General features: G+C 50.2%; 1 protein-coding gene across 2 annotated transcripts in view; it reads right to left on the reverse strand.

Moving 5' to 3' along the window:
• The window catches only part of pudp (pseudouridine 5'-phosphatase), a 55,110-nt gene that overhangs the window by 34,266 nt on the left and 2,695 nt on the right, over positions 1-18,149 (reverse strand). The window contains exons 2-4 of one of the 2 annotated variants that reach the window (XM_085999661.1): positions 14,931-15,149; positions 13,120-13,349; positions 8,069-8,768 (exon numbers count right to left, since the gene is read on the reverse strand). In XM_085999661.1, coding sequence (XP_085855787.1) covers positions 8,724-8,768; positions 13,120-13,349; positions 14,931-15,149 — 494 coding nt within the window. In that variant the 3' untranslated portion in view covers positions 8,069-8,723. Of the gene's footprint in view, positions 1-8,068; positions 8,769-13,119; positions 13,350-14,930; positions 15,150-18,149 lie in introns of those variants that run through there. The other variant, XM_085999660.1, reaches the window with a different exon arrangement.

An 18,149-nucleotide genomic window follows, 5' to 3' on the forward strand; every position in this document is an offset into this window, starting at 1 on the left:
TACAAGTGGCATCAGCACCCTTGGGCCAGGAAAGTTGGGGGGTGGGGGGGGCGGGGGGCGGTGCGGGAGGGGGGGAATCAGCCAGGGCTCCAGATCCTGATCAGTACCCAGTGAAACCCTGCCACAAACTGGCGGACTTTGGGCGAGAACAGGGTAGGGTTCAACTTCAATGCCTCCCATGGTCTGTGCCAACACGGGCAGGGTTCACACAGGAAGAACGGCCCTTTCAGAGCGAGCCCGTGCCACCATTCCCGAGGATGAGTCAACACCTTCAGGAGAGGAAGCAGAAGTGGCAGGGGAAAAGAAACGAAGGCGTATTTATCAAGCAAGTCAAATCAGGCGGAAAAGGTCCTTACGAAGTTGTTGCGCCACTTTAAACAGAATTTTAAATAGAGGCTAGATAGGAGGCTGTTTTAGCCATTCAGTGCTTCAATCCCCATGAAGGCTTCAAGGCTGCTACATATCATTTATAGTTGGGTATTCGTTTTCATTATATCCTTTAGCAAGTAGATGATACACTTTATCAGGATCGAGTCAAGCAAAGCAAGATCACCCTAGCAAAACAGCACACTGCTAATCACAATTCTCCTTTACTACTCCACACATCTTGCAGTTGGTGACAGCCTTAACTGAGCTGCATTCAGATGCAACTTGAAGGGAAATATCGTAACTGCAGACTTGCATTGTACCCATCCTATCTTACAGCAAACATGCAGGAATAAGCAAAAAACTCTTTACTATCAAGCATTGCTTTTTGCGAACTGTGTACTCATCAAGGCGAGAGATGTTTCTGGTGAGAACGAAATATTTTCCACTTCTGGCATCCAATGCCAGAATCAAGTTCTCTCAGGTCAAGTGTAGCATGAATTTAGTTTAATTTAAAGCTCCCTCTGCTTCGTCCCAACCTCAGGAGACCATCTACTGTTGTACCGGTCTGATATTTTCTACTTCCCACACCAGCCATCCAGAGGCCCCTTGGAGTGAGATACCCAATTAGTGCTGCATTTGGGACAGTTTTATGTATGACCCATGCCTACCAGAAACCAGATTGAGACCATCCAATTTCACTTCGCATAGGATCCCTTGACACCATCCCCTTGCTCTGCACCTGCCCTACCCCATCTCCATCGCCCTACACATTCCCTCTGATTCCCCCCTTGGCTCCTCTTCAATTGCTCCCTTCCATCCCCTCCCCCACCCCTCCGAACCCTCTACCTTCAGACCCATACGTGGTTTTTTAAAAATTATTCATTCATAGGATGTGAGCATCACTAGCAAGAGCCAGCATTTATTGCCCGTTCCTAATTGCCCCTTGAGAAGGTGGTGGTGAGCCGCTGCCTTGAACCGCTGCAGTCCGTGTGGTGAAGGTTCTCCCACAGTGCTGTTTGGGAGGGAGTTCCAGGATTTTGACCCAGTGACGGTGAAGGAACGGCCGATATATTTCCAATGCAGGATGGTGTGTGATTTGGAGGTGGTGGTGTTCCCATGCGCCTGCTGCCCTTGTCCTTCTAGGTGGAAGAGGTCGCGGGTTTGGGAGGTGCTGCCGAAGAAGCCTTGGCGAGTTGCTGCAGTGCATCTTGTAGATGGTACACACTGCAGCCACGGTACGCCGGTGGTGGAGGGAGTGAATGTTTATTCTATTCTGACTAATTTGATTGAATTTTTTGAGGGGGTGACTAGGTGTGTGGATGAGGGTAACGCAGTGGATGTGGTATACATGGATTTCAGTAAGGCTTTCGATAAAGTCCCGCACAGGAGACTGGTCAAGAAGGTAAGAGCCCATGGAATCCAGGGTGCCTTGGCACATTGGATACAAAACTGGCTTAGTGGCAGAAGGCAGAGGGTGATGGTCGAAGGTTGTTTTTGTGACTGGAAGCCTGTGGCCAGTGGGGTACCACAGGGATCGGTGCTGGGTCCCTTGCTGTTTGTGGTCTACATTAATGACTTGGATATGAATGTAAAGGGTATGATCAGTAAGTTCGCGGATGATACGAAAATTGGTAGGGTGGTAAATAGCGAGGAGGGTAGCCTCAGTCTGCAGGACGATATAGATGGGTTGGTCAGATGGGCGGAACAGTGGCAAATGGAATTTAACCCGGAAAAGTGCGAGGTGATGCACTTTGGGGGGACTAACAAGGCAAAGGAATACACAATGAATGGAAAGACCCTAGGCAAGACGGAGGGTCAGAGGGATCTGGGTGTGCAAGTACACAGATCCCTGAAGGCGGCGGAACAGGTGGATAAGGTGGTAAAAAAGGCATATGGGATACTTGCCTTCATTAGCCGAGGCATTGAATATAAGAGCAAGGAGGTTATGATGGAGCTGTATAAAACACTGGTTAGGCCACAGCTGGAATACTGTGTGCAGTTCTGGTTGCCACACTACAGGAAGGATGTGATCGCGTTAGAGAGGGTGCAGAGGAGGTTCACCAGGATGTTACCAGGGCTGGAGCGCTTCAGCTATGAAGAGAGACTGGGCAGATTGGGTTTGTTTTCCTTGGAGCAGAGGAGGCTGAGGGGGGACATGATTGAGGTGTACAAAATTATGAGGGGCATAGATAGGATGGATGCTGAGGAGCTTTTTCCCTTAGTAGAGGGGTCAATAACTAGGGGGCATAGATTCAAGGTAAAGGGCGGGAGGTTTAGAGGGGATTTGAGAAAGAACTTTTTCACCCAGAGGGTGGTTGGAGTCTGGAACTCACTGCCTGAAAGGGTTGTGGAGGCAGAAACCCTCACAACATTTAAGAAGCATTTGGATGTGCACTTGAAATGCCATAGCATACAAGGCTACGGGCCAAATGCTGGAATATGGGATTAGATTAGACAGGGCTTGATGGCCGGCGCGGACACGATGGGCCGAAGGGCCTCTATCCGTGCTGTATTACTCTATGACTCTATGAAAGTGGCGGTGGGGTGCCAATCAAGCGGGCTGTTTTGTCCTGGATGGTGCCGAGCTTCTTGAGTGTTGTTGGAGCTGCACTCATCCAGGCAAGTGGAGAGTATTCCATCACACTCCTGACTTGTGCCTTGTAGATGGTGAAAAGGCTTTGGGGAGTCAGGAGGTGAGACACTCGCCGCAGAATAGAGTCATAGGCCTAGAAATTCATTATAGCCACTTTTGGGGCGGTAAAGTCGGGCGGCCGCTAAAGTTTGCGCCCGGCGCAAATTCGAGGCCATATCGCCGATATTCATTAGCTTCGCCTTAAGAGTTTGCTCGAGCGCTAAAACTGGCGATGCACGGCTCTCTTTAGGCGCTAAGCCGGAGGTGCTGAGCGATACCGCCAAGGCCGGGCGCAGCGCAGGTGCGGCCATTTCTTGATTGACAGCAGACACCCTGGCGCCGGCCAGCTCTTAAGGGGGAAGGGTCGACTTGGTCTGCTGCCACGCCCTGGACACTGGAGCCCTCCAGCTAGGCCTGAACACTGCTGCTGGACCCAAATAGCGCCTCAAAGTATGGAGAAGGCCCGCGAACGAGCGCAGCGCTTCTCAGAGCATGATCTGAGGGTGCTGGTTAGCGCTGTGGAGAAGAGACGCCATATTTTGTTCCCAGACAATGGGAGGAAGCCGCCGGCCCGTGTCTACCGGAGAGCCTGGAGGCATGTCGCCACGAGGGTGACATCCAACAGTGAGGTCCCCAGGAGCGCTGTCCAATGCAGAAAAAAGCTCAATGACCTCGCCAGGATTGTCAGGGTGAGTACCCTTTCCAGTGTCCTCCTCATCCTTGCATGTGCACCTCACATTATGGGCAAAGGGACCTGAAAGCCCTAATGGCCAGCCCTCATGCAGCAGCTATGGGACAGTCATGAACATCAATTGCACATTGTGCACTTAACACACTGGCCAGGCTATTCGACCATGGGAGGCAGTGCACACAAGATCAGGGCTACACACTGGCCAGGCTATTCGACCATGGGAGGCAGTGCACACAAGATCAGGGCTACACACTGTACTTAGAGGCCGTCCTTTCTCTTGCAGGCCAAGCTGGCCAATAATAAGAGGAGCCGGACTGTGACCGGGGGAGGCGGACCCCAGGTCCAGCCGCTCACCGAGCTGCAACAGCGCGTGGAGCGCATCATGGGTGCCCGGGTGATTGGCCCCGTTGCATCTGGAGATGCCGACCCTGTTCTGGGCACCAATGGTAAGGACATCACCTTTCGGACCTCTCTCGTCCCACTTGCGCATCAGATCTACATCCTTTGCCACTGTCCGACCAATGCGCTGAATGCCACCACTCATGCATCCCTCGCTGACGCCCTCTCCTCACTCTAAAGCTACTCTTGTGCCTTCCTGCTTTCAGATGGTGAGGAGGAGGTCCCTGAACTTGCCAGTGACAGCCCCTCAGAAGAGGAGGAGGAGGAGCAAGAGGAAGGCGGCCCATCAGGGGAACCCTCAGCCGCGGCAAGCCATGTCACTGTAGGGGAGACATCTTCCCTGGAGGGGAGCGTGGCGGAAGTGTCGGAGGGGAGTGTAGCTCCTGGGACCAGCGGCCTGCAGAAACGCGGGAGGGGGGTGGAAGCTCAGCGGCCTTCTCCCCAGAGGGGGGAAGGGTCGGAGGGGAGTCCAATTGCTGGGCCCAGCGGCGTCCAGCAACGCAGGAAGGGTCGGCCAGTTCGGCGGCCTTCTCCCCAGAGGGAGAGTCCGGCCTCCAGTCCGGAGACGGTCAACGCCGAGGAGATGCGCCGCCTCGAGGACATGTCCGCGGACTCGGAGCGCCGGCACACGGAGCTCATGGGGGTAGTGGGACGGATGCCTGAGGCCATCGAGTCCCTGTCTCGGAGTGTCACCGAATTCGGGGCCTCTCTGGCAGCGACTGGCCAGGTGATCAGTGGTGCCGTGCAGTCACTGGCTGCTCTGATGCGGTCTCAGAACAGGGCAACACGGGCACTCACTGCTGCCACACTCGCTGTGTCAGCCCGGCATCGCCAGGGCACACGGCGCGCTGCAGCAGCACAGCGGTCTGTCCCTCGGCAGATTGCTGCGCATGCTGCAGTGCTGGCCCGGGCGAGTGCCAGTGTCTCAGGCAACCAGCGAGCGCCTGCCATCCGCCAGCTTGCCCCCATTCCTCCAGCCGCCACTGCCACTCCCCCAGTGGAGCTGTCACGAGCTGCTGCAGCGACTGATGCTGGCCAGCCACAGCTGCAGCATTCACCAGCCGGCCCCTCGAGGGCCAGACCTCGTCTAGGCCGACCCCCAAGGGCATCTGCCGTCACGACATGTGCCCCTCAGGAGCCTTCCCCCAGCCTTGCAGCAGCCACTGGCCTCACTTTGAGGAGGAGCAGCAGGGCGTCCAGGGGCCGGCAAAGTTTGCAGAGGGCATCGCCCTCGCGGGACACAAAGTAGAGGGTGTGTCCAAATGTTGTGTTTTGTGGAATGGTTGTTTTTTGAAGGCCGAGGATGAGGCCATTTTTGTTTACATCTTTGGTTAATCCTCCCCAGGTTGTGGGAGTGAGTCATGTGTGTGAGTGTTTTTTGGGGGTTTCGTGTGTTCTTGATTTTCATGTGGGAAGGGCCCTGAGTTTGTACAATAAACCATTTTATTTATTCACATTGTCCATGTTTGATCTTTGAAGTGTTTGTTGCCTTAACCGGCTGAGGGCTTGCGGAGCGGCTGCAATCATGTTCTTTCATTGGCACAAGCCATTCCCTGACAGGGGGCCTAGAAGTGACGTTCAATAAGCCGCCGACGGGCGGCCCTTGGACCTTCTGCCTCCCTCCTGGGCTGGTACTCCTCGTCCTCCTCCTCCTCCTGCTCCTCCTCCTGAGGTGGTGGTCCAACGTGAGGTGGCAGTGCCTGAGTCCTGCGGATAGCCAGGTTGTGCAGCATGCAGCAAACGACGACGAATTAGGAGACTCGCTCCTGTGAATACTGGAGGGCTCCCCCGGAGCGATCCAGACAGCGGAACCGTTGCTTCAGGACGCCGATTGTTTGTTCGATGAGGTTCCTGGTCGCTTGATGGCTCTCGTTGTATGCCTCTTCAGCAGGGGTCGTGGGCGCGCGGAGCGGGGTCATGAGCCAGGTACACAAAGGATAGCCTTTGTCCCCGATAAGCCATCCTCTTGGGGGAGGCTGTGCCTGGAACATGTCAGCCACAGTTGTCTGTCGCAGGATAAAGGCATCGTGGCTGCTGCCTGGAAAGCGGGCATTGACAGCTAGGATGCGCTGCCTGTGGTCACACACCAGCTGTACGTTGAGGGAATGGTAGCCCTTCCGGTTGCGGTAATCCTCGGCATGCTCCAGAGGTGCCCGCAAAGCCACATGCGTGCAGTCAATGGCGCCCTGCACCATGGGGAAGCCCGCTATTCTTGCAAATCCCACTGCACGCTGCTGCTGCTTGTCCAGGGTCATGGGGAAGGAGATGAATTGACGTCTCCTTCTGAAAAGGGCATTGGTCACCTGGCGGATGCAGCAATGCACGGCGAACTGGGAGATGTTAGCAATGTCCCCAGCAGCGGATTGGAAGGAGCCGGTGGCATAGAAGTTGAGAGCCACCGTCACCTTCACTGCCACCGACAGAGACGTCCTGCGCATCAGCTGTGGACGCAGATCTCTGTGAAGCAGCTGGCAGATCTCTGCAACCACCTCCCTTCTGAATCGCAGCCTCCTAACACACTGCGTGGCAGACATGTTGAGATAGGAGAACTGCTGGCGGTATACCCTGGGTGGGTAAGGCCTCACTTGGCGACGCCTGTTGCCCCCTCTGCGTCTAGCCAGGGCTGCCACTCTCTCACGGCGTCTGTAAGCCCTTCCGACATAAGGCTGAAACTCAGCGTTGGCACCCAATGCAGCCCCCATAATATGCAGGCAAACACTGAGATCTCAATGAAGGCAAAGATAATTGCAAAGCTCTGGCCTGAAGCCAAAAAGACCTGTCCTAGTGTTGGGCCAAAGCAGTAAGCTCTCTTCCTTGGTCTCTCTCCAAAAATCCGTTGCACAAGAGTGAATGCTGCAAAATGGCTGCCCTTTATAGTGCAGGGTAAGTGCCCTTTAATTTGCGCTCCCCGCGGCCCGCCTCGGCTGTGTACCGTTCCACTTCACAGTCGTTAGGGCCGCCCGGCGCACAATGGGGCGGCGCGAGTGCAGTTCCGGTTCCGGGCGCACAAAGGGCGTTGCACGACGAAATGACGTCATGATCTGCGCGCGCAGCTGAGCGCGCGCAAAGACTTTGCGCCGGCGCTAAATGTCTACTGAAGTTGGGGCGAGGCGCAGATCGCGCTGCGCCCGGGCGCTAAGCGCCTAGCACTCGAGATCTGCTCCTCCTAAGGCGCTAACGGCTGGTGCAGCCAACTGAATTTCTAGGCCATAGAGTTATACAGCACAGAAAGAGGCCCTTCAGCCCATCGTGTCTGCGCCGGCCATCAAGCCCTATCTATTCTAATCCCATTTTCCAGCACTTGGTCCGTAGCCTTGTATGCTATGGCATTTCAAGTGCTCTTTATGTAAATGCTTCTTGAATGTTGTGAGGGTTCCTGCCTCTACCACCCTTTCAGGCAGTGAGTTCCAGATTCCAACCACCCTCTGGGTGAAAAAGTGTTTCCTCAAATCCCCTCTAAACCTCCTGCCCCTTACCTTGAAACTATGCCCCCTGGTTATTGAACCCTCTACTAAGGGGAAAAGCTCCTTTCTATCTACCCTATCTATGCCCCTCATAATTTTGTACACCTCAATCAGGTCCCCCTTCAGCCTTCTCTGCTCTAAGGAAAACAACCCCAGTCTGTCCAGTCTTTCTTCATAGCTGAAGCGCTCCAGCCCAGGTAACATCCTGGTGAATCTCCTCTGCACCCTCTCCAATGCAATCACATCCTTCCTATAGTGTGGCGACCAGAACTGCACACAGTACTCCAGCTGTGGCCTAACTAGCGTTTTGTACAGCTCCATCATGACCTCCCTGCTCTTATATTCTATACCTCGGCTAATGAAGGCAAGTACCCCATATGCCTTTTTAACCACTTTATCTACCTGTCCTGCTGCCTTCAGGGATCTATGTACATGCACACCAAGGTCCCTCTGATCCTCTGTCCTTCCTAGGGTCCTACCATTCATAATACCCAGCCTCTGCTCTTGTGCACAATGGCTGTTGTGGTGTGATGGAATAAGCCATATTTCAAGAGATACACCATAATATGAACAGAATTCAGATATTTATTAATACATGATATACTGGGTTTAAAAATCTAAAGCCTCAGAGACACAGGCTGCAAACAGAAAACAGGCTTCTGATGGTTTGATAACAAAGTTGTAAACACCACAAGCTTTGAAATGGGAATTGATTGTTAATGCTAATACAATGGCCCTATTGAAATAGCAGTTTGGCGCTTCCGAAAGGTCTTCGGTTTGGAACCAACACAATGAATGACCCAAGTGTTAGAAACTGACACTTCGAACAGGAACAGAATATTAAAAAACCATGTGCCTTTGTAAAAGTAACATCAATAAGACAGGAAACACGATTAAATATGCAACCAATTGAGACAGCTAGAAAACAAGTAAACACTCTGGTTAAAGTGGTTTTGATTTACATGTAATAAATATGATACCTGTAGAACACTTTGAAGATATGACTTCAATAGATGCACCAAGCAATTACATTGTTTTTGTATTGAACTTGGAACACCACAGAATCACAACGTCTGCTAAAACCAGTAAAGCCGATATTAAAAATTGAATGAAAGATCTTCGATAAGAATGACATCAAATAAATACTACTGTCATATTGTTTTTATAACTACTGAACATCTAATGGTAGAGACAGCAGTCTGAGAGTTGGCAGCTGAAATGGCAGTAAGAATAGAAAGAAGTCAACACAAAGAATGAATAAGACAATTAACTTACATCAGCAGGAAACTTCAAAGAATAAACCACTAAAAAAAGAGTATAAAAGATAGAGCTTTTCAGATGAAAAGTCAGAAGTCGCTGAACGGGCAAGCGTTTCTCAACTTCATAGGCACGCTCTAAGTTTTTAACTTTGAGTCTCGGATAATCAAGGTATTTGATTTTGGTGGATGTTCTGGATTTAGAAATAAGTAAGAAATGTAGAAATGTAACGAAGTAAAGATTTGAAAATAAGGCTCTCTGAGAAATAAGAAAATGTAAGCTATTTGTATTTTGAACTGTTAACGTGGCGATTGAATCAACAGCTGTTAACTGTATGTCGGCTTTTAAATAAATCTATATTTTTAGAATTGTCTCAAAGAGTATTTCTGTATAAACTCGCAAACCCAATTTCTGTACACTCTTTTGTAAGGAGTTGCAGAATTCTGGGGGGTATTCCGCACCCTCATAATATCAGGAAGGTTACAATTTAGTTAAACTTATTAAAAGTGCTATCCGGAGGACGGTAACATCTTCAGTCGTTCCTTTCCTTTAGGGAGAGATAACCTGAACCTTTAGACCCATTTAAGCGTCTTATAGAATTCGGCTATCTCTAACTTTAGTTGAAGGTGAACGTCTGGGGAATACGCCTGATCTGGGGTAGCCTGAAAAGGGCTCGGACTAGTAATTATCCCTTCAGTGGTTTCCCAAATAACAGCAGTGACGTGCACCTCAGAGACATTCATTGTACGTGAAGGGCTTTCAGCTGTTGTGAAGGATGCGATGTGGATGAACATGCACTGATTCAGCCAGCCAATTTAGCTGGAAGTCCACGTGTGTGAACGTTGCTGAAGACAGCACTGGGCTCAACTGCGTTGTTGGCCACAGTCAACCAGCCTGCTGACACCCGAGTCCTGGCTCACGCGCCAAGAATGGCGACTCGGGCGGGGCCGCCGTCACCCAGAAAACCATACTTCAGCAAACTGGGCATCTTCAGTGCAGCGGGGGGTGGTGGGGGAGAGAAAGTGGGACCAAATTGTTTTTTTAGTGTTTTTTTTAAGAGAAACCAAGCAAACTTAAGTTCCTTTAAAGTATAATAAACGTGGCGGTGGGAAGAGGTCGGAGGTAGTCGGTAGGAGTAATAGGTGGGCCTGGGGGGGAGCGAGGGGCAACTAAGAGGGCAAGGGTAAGGGGGAAGTGGGAGTATATGGGGTATTGGAGCCGCCAAGTGCTGCAGGCTGCACAAAGACTACGATGACAGGTAAACGGGAGGCCGTATGGTCACGGTGAGCCGATCTAATGGTCTCTTATCTGTCTCGGTCCCTCCACCCCAGCTGGTAAACTTACACAATTCTATCACCCTCTTACTAAAAAAACTATTGCCTAAGCTTCCTATTTTCTTTAGAGTCCCTTTAGATTTAAACTATGTCCTCACTTCCTTGAATCGTGTACCCAAGCGAAGAACTTTCCTGGATCGAAATTCTCCCTCCTCATGAACACCTTGAAGATCTCTATCAAATCCACCCTCATTCTCCATTTTTCAAAAGAGTAAAGTACAAATGTAGAAAACCTTTCCTTATTTTCCATAAGTTCATAGCCTTTCTCTGGACTCCCTCCAATAATTTGACATCATTCTTATAATACGGAGACCAAAACTGAACACAGTACTCTAGATGGGGCCTCAACGAAGCCCGATACAACTTCAGCATCACCTTCTTTGACGGAGTGGGCCTTTGGTGTAGCGGTAGCATCCCCGCCGCTGGGCCAGAAGGTGTAGGGTTTCGAACCCCGCTCCAGACAGTCCCGGCAAGTGGAGTCGGAGCTCCGGCTCTAAATTCTGGGTTGACATCCAGCGGGATACTTGCGTCTGTGGGTGTGGGTGGCCCCCCCCCTCGTATGAGTTGTGGGAGCCCGTAAAACCCTCCCGCCATAGGACTAACCACCCTAATGGCTGGTACGAAGATGGTTACGGTCACAGAAGGAGCGTTAATCGCGGCCAAAAATCCTTCCACCACTTCATACAGTTCCCCAAAGGGAACAGTATGAAGACACATACGACGATGACCTTCTTTGACACGTAAGTCACACCCATAGCTTAACATCATCCCAGCATTTTATTTGCTTTCTTTACCGCCTGCAAACACTGAACTGAACGACCTATCCATCAACGCCCCAGCTCTCTGCTCTTCTCCTGCACTGCTACCTCAAGCAATTATTATGTAATCCGCATTCTTGCTTCTACCGAATATCATGGGGTAAAAATTCAGTTGCTTGCGCCTCCCGTTAGCACCTTAAGAAGCCGCCAATTGGGGCGCAAAGCAACTAGTGCCCGGGCGCGACGATGTTTGTGCCGCTCGCGAAATTAACTAGACATTTTGCAGCGGCGCTAAACACTTCCGCCACGATCTCCTGCGCCGGCAGATTGTGACGTCATTCGAGTGCACAACGCCCCGGTAGCGCCCCGGACCGAATACTGAGTGGCGCCCCCTGCCTTACCACCTGCCGCTAGCAACGACGGGTTGAGGGGAGCATTATGCTGTCAGAAAGTGACTAGGGGAGCACTATTTAAAGGCGACCGCTTCCTGCCTTTTATGTCAGTGACATTTTTGCACCACGCACTCTGAGAGAGAGAGACTTCTGGAGAGATTCAACGCTGTGTGAAGGAGTTTTAAGTACTGAGCAGCACTTTAGAAACATAGAAACATAGAAGATAGGAGCAGGAGTAGGCCATTCGGCCCTTCGAGCCTGCTCCGCCATTCAATGAGATCATGGCTGATCATCCAAATTCAGTACCCTGTCCCTGCCTTCTCCCCATATCCCTTGATCCCTTTAGCCTTAAGAAATATATCCAACTCTTTTTTGAATATATTTAATGAACTGGCCTCCACCGCCCTCTGTGGCAGAGAATTCCACAGGTTCACCACTCTCTGGGTGAAGAAATTCCTCCTCATTTCAGTCCTAAATGTCTTACCCCTTATTCTTAGACTATGACCCCTGGTTCTGGACTCCCCGGCCATCATAAACATCCTTCCTGCATCTAGTCTGTCCAGGCCTGACAGAATTTTATAAGTTTCGATGAGATCCCCTCTCAATCTTCTAAACTCCAGTGAGTATAAGCCCAATCGACACAATCTCTCCTCATACGTCATTCCTGCCATCCCAGGTTTATTTTGATTTGCCCTTCCTTGCTTCGCCAGCTCTCTGAGGTAGCGCCTCACTCCTCGGCGTTTGTGCCTTAAGACAGGTGTGAAGCACCTGATTTAGCGCTCCAATCACCTCGAGGGGCGATAAAAGCCAAGTTTGCTGTCGGCGGCGATAATTAGCGCCAGGCGCTAAACTTTGCGCACGGCCGATAACGGCGCCCCAAATGGGGCGATACTGAATTTTTCCCCCCAAGAGTTTACACTGACCCGTGTTGAACTTCATCCGCCACCTCTCTGCCCAATGAGCCAGCCTGCCTGGATCCCCTTTGGATTATCGCATATTTAATTTGGTAAAACTTCATAATGAACTTGAAAGCAAGCAGCAGATAATACTGAGCAACGTGCCAAAGGCAGGCAGCAGTTGTGGAACTGCACTTTGGTAAGAATCAGCACCTTCAGGAAAGGTGGGAAGAACTGGCACAAAAAGGAAACAATATATATTTTTTACATAGAAGATAGGAGCAGGAGTAGGCCATTCGGCCCCTCGAGGCTGCTCTGCCATTCAATGCGATCATGGCTGATCATCCAAATTCAGTACCCTGTCCCTTCTTTCTCCCCATATCCCTTGATCCCCTTAGCCTTAAGAAATATATCCAACTCCTTCTTGAATATATTTAATGAATTGGCCTCAACTGTCTTCTGCGGTAGAGAATTCCACAGGTTCACCACTCTCTGGGTGAAGAAACTCCTCCTCATCTCAGTCCTAAATGGCTTACCCCTTATCCTTAGACTGTGACCCCCTGGTTCTGGACTCCCCCGCCATCGGGAACAGCCTTCCTGCATCTAGTCTGTCTAGTCCCGTTAGAATTTTATAAGTTTCAATGAGATCCCCTCTCATTCTTCTAAACTCTAGCGAATATAAGCCTAATCGACCCAATCTCTCTTCATACGTCATTCCTGCCATCCCAGGTATCAGTCTGGTGAATCTTCGCTGCACTCCCTCCATGGCAAGAACATCCTTCCTCAGATAAGGCGACCAAAACTGCACACAATACTCAAGGTGCGGTCTCACCAAGGCCCTGTGCAACTGCAGCAAGACATCCTTGCTCCTGTACTTGGATCCTCTCGCTATGAAGGCCAACATACTATTTTTTAGAACTGTCTTACCTTATCGAGACATGCCGGCGGCTCAAATCTCTTAGCACAGACCAGGAAGCTATCAGGCGCAGGCTTGCTCTTCTTCACGTCTGGGTCATCGCCGCACACAATGTGGTGGAATAAGCTGAAGAACTCCTTGTGCCTGGTCGTCTTTAGGTCAAACATCTTTTTCGATGAGCTGGTACCCACGGCAATCGGTACATCGTGTTTGAGGAGGTGGCAAACTAACGTCTCTACGCCTGAGGGAAAAGCAAAGCAAAGCAAAGCAGCCACAATTGACTATTTTCTATCAATCTGTTGGGGTACGCCAGCCAAGCAGCCATTCACCAAGTGCAACAAAGCCAGTAAGTGTCAGCAGGCTATCTGGCCCACTGGGCGGACAGGGTATGGTGCGGGGAAGGGGAAGAGAGAAATCACAACCTTGATCTCGGGGATGTGAGGGTTGTCACATGAGGAGAGATTGAGTGGATTGGGCCTATACTCTCTGGAGTTTAGAAGAATGAGAGGTGATCTCACTGAAACATTCTGCAAGATTCTGAGGGGGATTGACAGGGTAGATGCTGAGAGGCTGTTTCCCTTGGCTGGAGTGTCTAGAACTAGGGGGCATAGTCTCAGGATAAGGAGTCGGCCATTTAAGACTAAGATGAGGAGAAATGTCTTCACTCAGAGGGTGGTGAATCTTTGGAATTCTCTGCCCCAGAGGGCTGTGGATGCTCAGTCGTTGAGTATATTTAAGGCTGAGATAGACAAATTTTTGGATTCTAGGGGAATCAAGGGATATGAGGATCGGGCGGGAAAGTAGGTTTGAGATCGAAGATCAGCCATGGTCTTATTGAGTGGCGGAGCAGGCTCGAGAGGCCATATGGCTCACTCCTGCTCCTAATTTGTATGTTCTTACAACAAAATTTGATTCTGTCCTCGTGCACTTCCAATATGGCAGTTTACCAGTAACCAGAAGCTGATTGTCATCTTTCGGTCAAACATCTTTTTCAATGAGCTGGTACTCACGGCAATTGGTACATTGTGTTTGAGGAGGTGGCAAACTAACATATCTACGCCTGAGGGAAAAGCAAAGCAATCTTAATCCAGGGCACTGAGACCAACTGAACCGCCACCCTGGTCGGAATCAGTGGGTTCGGTGCACACTGGTAGTTTATCTCCGCTGCCATGGCCAATATTTAATCCCCAACCGACACTAGCAAAACAGATTAGCTGGTCATTATCTCATTGCTATTTGGCTGTCACATTTTTCCTACGTAACAACAAAGACTACACTCCAAACTAATTCTTTGGCGGTGAACGTAGGAACAGGGGGTAGGCCATTCAGCACCTCGAGCCTGCTCCATATCCCTCGACCCAACAAAAATCTATCGATGGAGAGAGAAACAGAGTTAACGTTTCAGGTCTGGGACCCTTCATCAGAACTGAAGGGTCCCAGACCTGAAACGTTAACTCTGTTTCTCTCTCCACGGATGCTGCCTGACCTGCTGAGTATTTCCAGCATTTTCTGTTGTTATTTCAGATTTCCAGCATCCGCAGTATTTTGCTACTGTAAAAATCTATCGATCTTCGTCTTGAAAATGTCAACTGACCCAGTGTGGGAGAGAATCCAGATTTCCACTACCCCTTTGTGTGGGACAAAATGCTTTTGGGTTTCACTCCTGAAGGGGGGATGTCCTGAGGATTCGAAGGGTTTCATACAACCGCAAGTTTCTTTTTTTTTTCTTGATCTGTACCGCACAACTACTTAACCAGCTAAACTAGCGAGGGAGCCTCCTCACTCTTCTAACGGCACCGAGTTGTGGCCGACCGACAGTTACCTGGCATCAGCTGTGCTGAAGGGAAAAGGCGTTCCTCTATAATGCTACATTCTTGCAAAAGTTCCTCTGGACTAAGTGGGAGTTCCAGTTTGTCACAAATAATTTTGGCAGCGTCTGTGGACCGCATTCCCATAACCGAGGCCTTCAGCTCCCACGTAAACTTCTTGTTGTAACGGCCGCAGGCTTCGTCGAACACGGCGGTGTACAGCCTTTCCGTGTCTGCGATAGAAACGCGAGAATCAGGGAAGTGGCATTCCATTCGAAAACATTCCACCCCCTCCCTTCACCCCCCCGCCCCCGCTCAGCGCAAGGCGAAAAATAACCGCAAACTTGGCTTCAATGTCTCATGTTAACGCACAACTTAATGGATGAAAAACAGTAGTTTTTTCTCTAGCAGGGATTTCTTCACCCAGAGAGTGGTGAACCTGTGGAATTCTCTACCACACAGGGCAGTTCAGGCCAATTCATTAAATATATTCAAGAAGGACTTGGATATATTTCTTAAGGCTAAAGGGATCAAGGGATATGGGGAGAAAGCAGGGACAGGGTACTGAGTTTGGATGATCAGCCATGATCTCATTAAATGGCGGAGCAGGCTCGAGGGGCCGAATGGCCTACTCCTGCTCCTATCTTCGATGTTTCTCCCCCCCCCCACCCCGCCCCACTTCTGTTTTCAGCTCTGCATTAATGTGAAGGCGTGGGATTGGTCTGGGTGCAGCTATTATGTTACACTCTTACACTTAGTAAATCTCCCACGGCATTGCTCTCTGTGAGTCAGAGATACAATGTTTTTTTTTGAAGGACGGGAGCAGTATGCCAGATAATGGGCAATGTCGTATTCTACTGCTAAGGCGGAGCTGTACATGAAAGGCTTGTCCATTTAAGGAGACATTGTCCAAATGCTGTAAGTTGTAAGCATATCCGGAGAGGTCAATCGGTCCACAGGGCTTGACAGGGTAGATGCAGGGAGGATGTTTTCCCCTGGCTGGGGAGTCTAGAACCAGGGGTCACAGTCTCAGAATAAGGGGTCGGCCATTTAGGACTGAGATGAGGAGAAATTTCTTCACTCAGAGGGTGGTGAATCTTTGGAATTCTCTACCCCAGAGGGCTGTGGAGGCTCAGTCGTTGAGTATATTCAAGACAGAGATCGATAGATTTTTGAATATTAAGGGAATCAAGGGATATGGGGATAGTGCAGGAAAGTGGCGATGATGTAGAAGATCAGCCATGATCTTATTGAATGGCGGAGCAGGCTCGAGGGGCCAAATGGCCGACTCCTGCTCCTATTTCTTATGGTGGCAAATTTCCCCTGAGGTACATCACGGGTCAGTTAGACAACAATTGTTTCTCTCCAGACTGCCAGCTGGTTGTAAATCGCTTTGAACATAAGAACATAAGAAATAGGAGCAGGAGTAGGCCAATCGGCCCCTCGAGCCTGCTCCACCATTCAATAAGATCATGGCTGATCTGATCCTAACCTCAAATCTTCTATCACTCTGCATCCACCCGAACCCATGTGATCTCCCGGGAGAGGCGAAAAACCAGATAAAGACCCAATGGCCAATTTGGGAGAAAAAAATCTGGGAAATTCCTCTCCGACCCATCTAGGCGATCGAAATTCTTCCAGGAGATCACTCTGTCCCTATATTTTCTACAGTACTTACCTTCTGTAAAGGCGATCTCCACCCCAGCCAGGAACAGGAATAAAACCATCTCCTGAAATCTAACAGAATTAGAACACAGTAGGAGCAGAACAAGGCTACACGGCCCCTGGGCCCGCTCCACTACCCACAGGGCCATGACCATTCCGAACCCAGACTCATGTCCAATTTCCTGCCCGCTCCCCGTAACCCTTAATTCCCTTTACTTCTAGGAAACTATCTATTTCTGTTTTAAATTTATTTAATGATGTAGATTCCACAGCTTTCTGGGGCAGCAAATTCCACAAACCTACCACCCTCTGAGTGAAGAAGTTTCTCCTCATCTCAGTTTTGAATGAGCAGCCCCTTATTTTAAGATTATGCCCCCTAGTTCTAGTTTCACCCATCATTGGGAACATCCTCACCGCATCCACCCGATCAAGCCCCTTCACAATCTAGTAAAGGTTAGAAATAAACCAGCTGAAAATGACTGGCTTTCCCTTCTCTCTTTTTTTTGGGACTAGGATTTCTTGCCTCTGTCGCAGAATGTAGCACATCAAAGCGAAGCGCAATGGATACAGCTGCACGCTGCGTGCAAGGCTGACACTCCGGTGTACCGCTGAAGGGTGTGTGCTGCATTGTCGGAAGTCAGGGGAATGCTGAAGGAACCATGGCAACAATTTTCCCCTCCACCGACACTCCAAAAGCACATTCAGTAGTCATTCCTTGCATTTTTGTTTGTGGGATCTTGCCCAATGCAAAATAGCAGCTGCCTTTGCCTACTTGACAGTGTTTACGTAAAGTTCTGTGATGTTTGGGAGATACAATAAGGTGCTACCCACATGCAAATCTTTATTTTTTTCCATAAATGGTTTGCACTACTTTGGAGGCCAGGATCTTTGAACAGACTGAAGCCAAGAGCTGATTATTTTGACTAGAATTTCCAAGTCAGCTGCAATTTGTCCGACTGCATTGAAACTTTAAGCTTCGGTTTCTTGTTATAAATACTTATTCCACAGACAGGACAAAAAAAATTACTGCTCCGGTCTATCTGAGTGACAGGCTAGAGGAGACAAGGGTAGAGGAGACAGCCTCCAGCATCCACTGGGGAAGGCACCTGATCAGGGTTAGCACGGGTGCGGCAGAAGCAGACCAGATAATCGTGCGCACATTTTCTTATTCGGGGCAGCGGCGTTCTTTGAAAGTGGGGTCGAGAGGAGTACTCCCGGCTCCTCCTAAATCCACATTCAGGTTAGTATATCTTAAAATCTTATCTTGTTGGTTGCGGCTCAACAGGTGGTCCCTTTAAGATTGAGGTGGGGGGGGTGTGGTTGATATTGCGGTTGTTCGGTAGGAAGGGCGGTTGGGAGGGGGCAGAGTTGCAATGGGGGGTGCGGTGGTTGGGAGTAGCAGTTGGGTGGGAGGGCTGGTTGGCAGTGTTCCCTGTAATTTTGTTTTTGGTGCGTGGGTCCTTTAACGTGGGAGGTTGGGGGGAGGGGTGTTTGGGGGTGTCGGTTGGGGGGGAGGGGCAGTTGGGGGTGTCGGTTGGGGGGAGGGGCGGTTGGGGGTGACGGTTGGG

Source organism: Somniosus microcephalus, chromosome 10, assembly GCF_052327205.1.
Source record: "Somniosus microcephalus isolate GS21.2 chromosome 10, FLI_Smic_1.0, whole genome shotgun sequence".
In the NCBI taxonomy this organism is placed as follows: domain Eukaryota; kingdom Metazoa; phylum Chordata; class Chondrichthyes; order Squaliformes; family Somniosidae; genus Somniosus; species Somniosus microcephalus.